This window comes from Carya illinoinensis, chromosome 14 (assembly GCF_018687715.1).
Source record: "Carya illinoinensis cultivar Pawnee chromosome 14, C.illinoinensisPawnee_v1, whole genome shotgun sequence".
NCBI classification, from domain to species: domain Eukaryota; kingdom Viridiplantae; phylum Streptophyta; class Magnoliopsida; order Fagales; family Juglandaceae; genus Carya; species Carya illinoinensis.
The window spans coordinates 9,001,118-9,004,857 of NC_056765.1; the positions used below are offsets into that span (position 1 = coordinate 9,001,118).

Genomic DNA, 3,740 nt, shown 5'->3' on the forward strand with positions numbered 1-3,740 from the left:
AGCTCTCTTATAACTCTATATGAAATATGAACGGTAGTTTTATAAAATTAAAATCTATATAAAGTATTGGTTGACTGTGTGATGAGATTATTCTGCACAAAAACTATATATTCAAGCTACAAATCTTTTTGTCGGTCGACATATTTATTTGGAAAGGCATTGATAGACTTACCCAGGGTTTAAGACTTCATCCTAACCAACGTTCAATCATTCATTTTCCCAGCAAAACATTTTTTCCCCGTATTAATAATCAAGAATGGATGATATAAAAAGGCGTTGGACTATTTGGGTCTCATTTCATTGCAGAAAGAATCCAAGGTACACTTTTTCTTGAAAAAAGCCCGGCCCATACGCTGGATTGTTCTGGCACATTCCACATTTCTACTTTCCAGTTTCCTCGCTCCGCTGCCGCTTCTATATTACTACCGAAGGAGCTGGGCAGCGTCATTCTCCCTCGCCGCAAGTCAGAGACTCGTCGTCGCAGGTCCGTTGCGTATAATGAATATGATTCTTTTGTTCTCTTTCTCAGTATGATGTCTCGTTTTCTTAGTACTCTGGAGACATTGAGGTTTTGAGATCACAATCCTAGAAATTGCGCATTGATGTTTGAATCAGAGAAACTGGCTGAATATCATTAAAAGATATACGGAGGTCATAAAACTCAGTACTATCTGTAGGTATATGCTGACAAGTGTATGTTGTGCGTATCCTGCAGACACATACGTACGTTTTGTTGCGTTTTTAAGTACGTTTTGTGTTTGTGCATGCCTGTTAAATATCATTGTTAGAGTTTGAGGCAGTACCGTTTCAATATTTTCACTTTAGTTGGAGGAGATTAGATATTATTATTGCGTCGGGGTGGTCAATTTTTCTCTAAGGTATATGATAGGCAACAAGTGTTTGATGAAGTGTCGCATTGAAGGTTTGAGGTAAGATATGGTTGTGTTTAGGTTATTCTAAAACAAAATGTGGGGAACTAGACTGAGTGTATTGAGTGGTGTTGAGCTCAATAGGGGAAGAAGCTGGTAAAGAATGTTAGTGGTTGAGCGGAGCTTTTAGGACGTTGTGGCATGATGCCTTAGAACTTAGGTTTATAAGATTCTTTACAATCTGATTTCAAAAATTAAGGGAGTTATACAAGCTGTCGAAAGTTATTTGATGATTTGCTACTTCCGATTGTGGCTCATATACTGTTAAGGTTGTATAATTGTTTTATTTCTGACACCCATTGTCCATGTATTGGACATGGTTACCGAAAAGAAAAAAATATAAACTGGATTTTCATTTGATCAAATTTTAGATACAACCATCAAGTTCTTTTTTTGATAAGTAATAAGATATAAATAAGACAACATTCAAGTTCATCAACTGCTTTGAACTTGAGGACCTATGAAGATCTTATTTTTCAATTTTCGTAGTGGTCCAATATAAGAAGGAAAGATAGTTTTTTTCCTCCATATCTCATATAGGTTTTGTGTCATAGGAATTCTTTCTTGGACCATGCCAATCAATGTATGTAGTAAATCTTTGTTTATGAGTAATTAATATTCTATTAATTTCACAGAGGGGCCCAGCCCGAGAACACAGTAAGTTACAAGAGATAGCACCCATCTTGAGGGAAATAAGGAAAATATTCATCCATAAAATCTACAAGGTTAGGAAAGTGAAGATTGTGATGTGCTGCCATCCAAACATAGAGGCATTTAAATGGAGTTTTTCCAGCTCTGACACCATCATCTCCTATCATCATAGCACTGGACATTGCATTGCTCCTAGAGACGCCACATTAAATATAATGGAATCGCTCTCCAAATTTTTTAACCAAAAACAGTACTTTTCTGCCATTTTAGGCAAGCCATAAATTCTACCATCCTTTGAGGCATAAGCTACTCTATCCCAAGACAACTGAATGTCGAATACCACAAAGCTCTAAGCACATCACAGTGAAGCAAGAGATGGTCAATTGATTCACTTGCATTTGTAGGTAAAAATAGTGGCACTGATCTGAGCCGGCCATACTCATTTTCTCTTTCCCTTTTCCTTTTGGAAAGCATTGAGTTTACTGCTGAACAGTACCTTTTTCCATTTTGAGGCAAGCCATAAATTCTACCATCCTTTGAGGCATAAGCCTCTCTATCCCAAGATAACTGAATGTCGAATACCACAAAGCTCTAAGCACATCACAGTGAAGCAAGAGATGGTCAATTGATTCACTTGCATTTGTAGGTAAAAATAGTGGCACTGATCTGAGCCTGCCATATTCATTTTCTCTTTCCCTTTTCCCTTTGGAAAGCATTGAGTTTACTGCTGAACGGCAGTAGAATTCTGAAGGAACACACTCATTGACCAAAAAAAAAAAAAGTAAATCCATAAGGAAATTGCTTGGAGAAGAGCCTGGGTTTTGTTTACCTATTCCATTTTTAGCCTCGTGAGAATTTCAGTTGGACTTTTTGACCTCTAGTTGTTCCCTACTTATTTTCTATTGCTAACTGTGGCTTGATTGGATAATTAGGGGGAAAGTTAGAAGATTTACATTGAGCTATGTCATCAGATGATTGTCAGCTGTCTTTCCAAGCAGCTGATGTTGCTCGATATGTGTCCAATGTTACATGTTAATATGCATGGATTTGTTTTCTGGAGGACATACTGTGTCTTTTCTATTTAGAACTGAGATGTTGATAAAAACATCAATATTTGCAATGTTTTTCTTTTTGTTTGTATTTGAGATTTTCTTTCTTTCTGATTATATAATTCTACTTAAAAAACTCAATGCAGTGATTTTTGTCTGCTCTTTGCTTAAGAGCTTGTCGCAGAAAGCATGGCCAAGCATCATCCAGATTTGATTATGTGCCGAAAGCAGCCGGGAATTGCTATTGGACGCCTTTGTGAGAAATGTGATGGGAAGTGTGTAATCTGTGACTCCTACGTGCGCCCTTGCACACTAGTTCGAGTTTGTGATGAATGCAACTATGGTTCCTTTCAGGGTCGCTGTGTTATTTGTGGAGGAGTGGGAATTTCTGATGCCTACTATTGCAAGGAGTGTACGCAGCAAGAGAAAGATAGGGATGGATGTCCAAAAATTGTTAATTTAGGGAGTGCAAAAACGGACCTGTTTTATGAACGCAAGAAATATGGTTTTAAGAAAAGATGATGAGTAGAGGAAAGACATATATCCGTCGCTTTTAAACTGCCTTGCTTTCTGTTGCTCTGCTTGAGATGATGACCCTGGATGCGTGTTGATCCTCCAGATGACGAGCATAGCATAAACATATATGCTGCTTTTTTAGACTATTTTTATGTACTTAAATATCGATGAAGATGACAGAATTTGAAATGTTGGAGCTCTGTTATGGTCTTGTGTGTATGCTCATAGACATTACCAAGTTTTCATTCGCTAATACCTGAAGTTCTCATTCCCTCATCTTTTAACTACCTGTTACCTACAATATATCTTTGTTACCTTTACAAATTATTTTGGATAATAATTAGATAATAATTAAATAAAAGTTTAAAATAAAAAAATATATAATATTTTTAAATTTAAAGATGTTTGGTTTGATTTACAAAAAAATGCTAAGAGAGTTAAACCAAACCGTGTTATACATGTCACACAGTGCACGTTTATCAACTCCTAGAAAAATAAAGGCCAGTGATTTGTACCACAATCTTCGGTCAAGGGGACCTAGTTTAAGCGGCTTTACATATGATTTATCGGTAAGCCAAGTTTACACTTCGGCGTC

At 36.8% G+C, this 3,740-nt stretch overlaps 1 protein-coding gene across 3 annotated transcripts; it reads left to right on the forward strand.

The window, feature by feature from the left end:
- The first annotated feature begins 303 nt into the window (after positions 1-303).
- Positions 304-3,398, forward strand: LOC122295167 (PHD finger-like domain-containing protein 5A). Of its 3 annotated transcripts, none has more exons than XM_043104245.1 (2): positions 304-484; positions 2,802-3,398. In XM_043104245.1, the coding sequence occupies exon 2, from the start codon at positions 2,819-2,821 to the stop codon at positions 3,149-3,151; it is 333 nt and encodes a 110-aa protein (XP_042960179.1). In that variant the 5' UTR covers positions 304-484; positions 2,802-2,818; the 3' UTR covers positions 3,152-3,398. The 3 variants fall into 3 exon arrangements, with proteins under 3 accessions (XP_042960179.1, XP_042960180.1, XP_042960178.1); XM_043104246.1 differs by having other exon boundaries at positions 2,814-3,398; XM_043104244.1 differs by having other exon boundaries at positions 305-484; positions 2,776-3,398.
- The last annotated feature ends 342 nt before the right edge of the window (positions 3,399-3,740 follow it).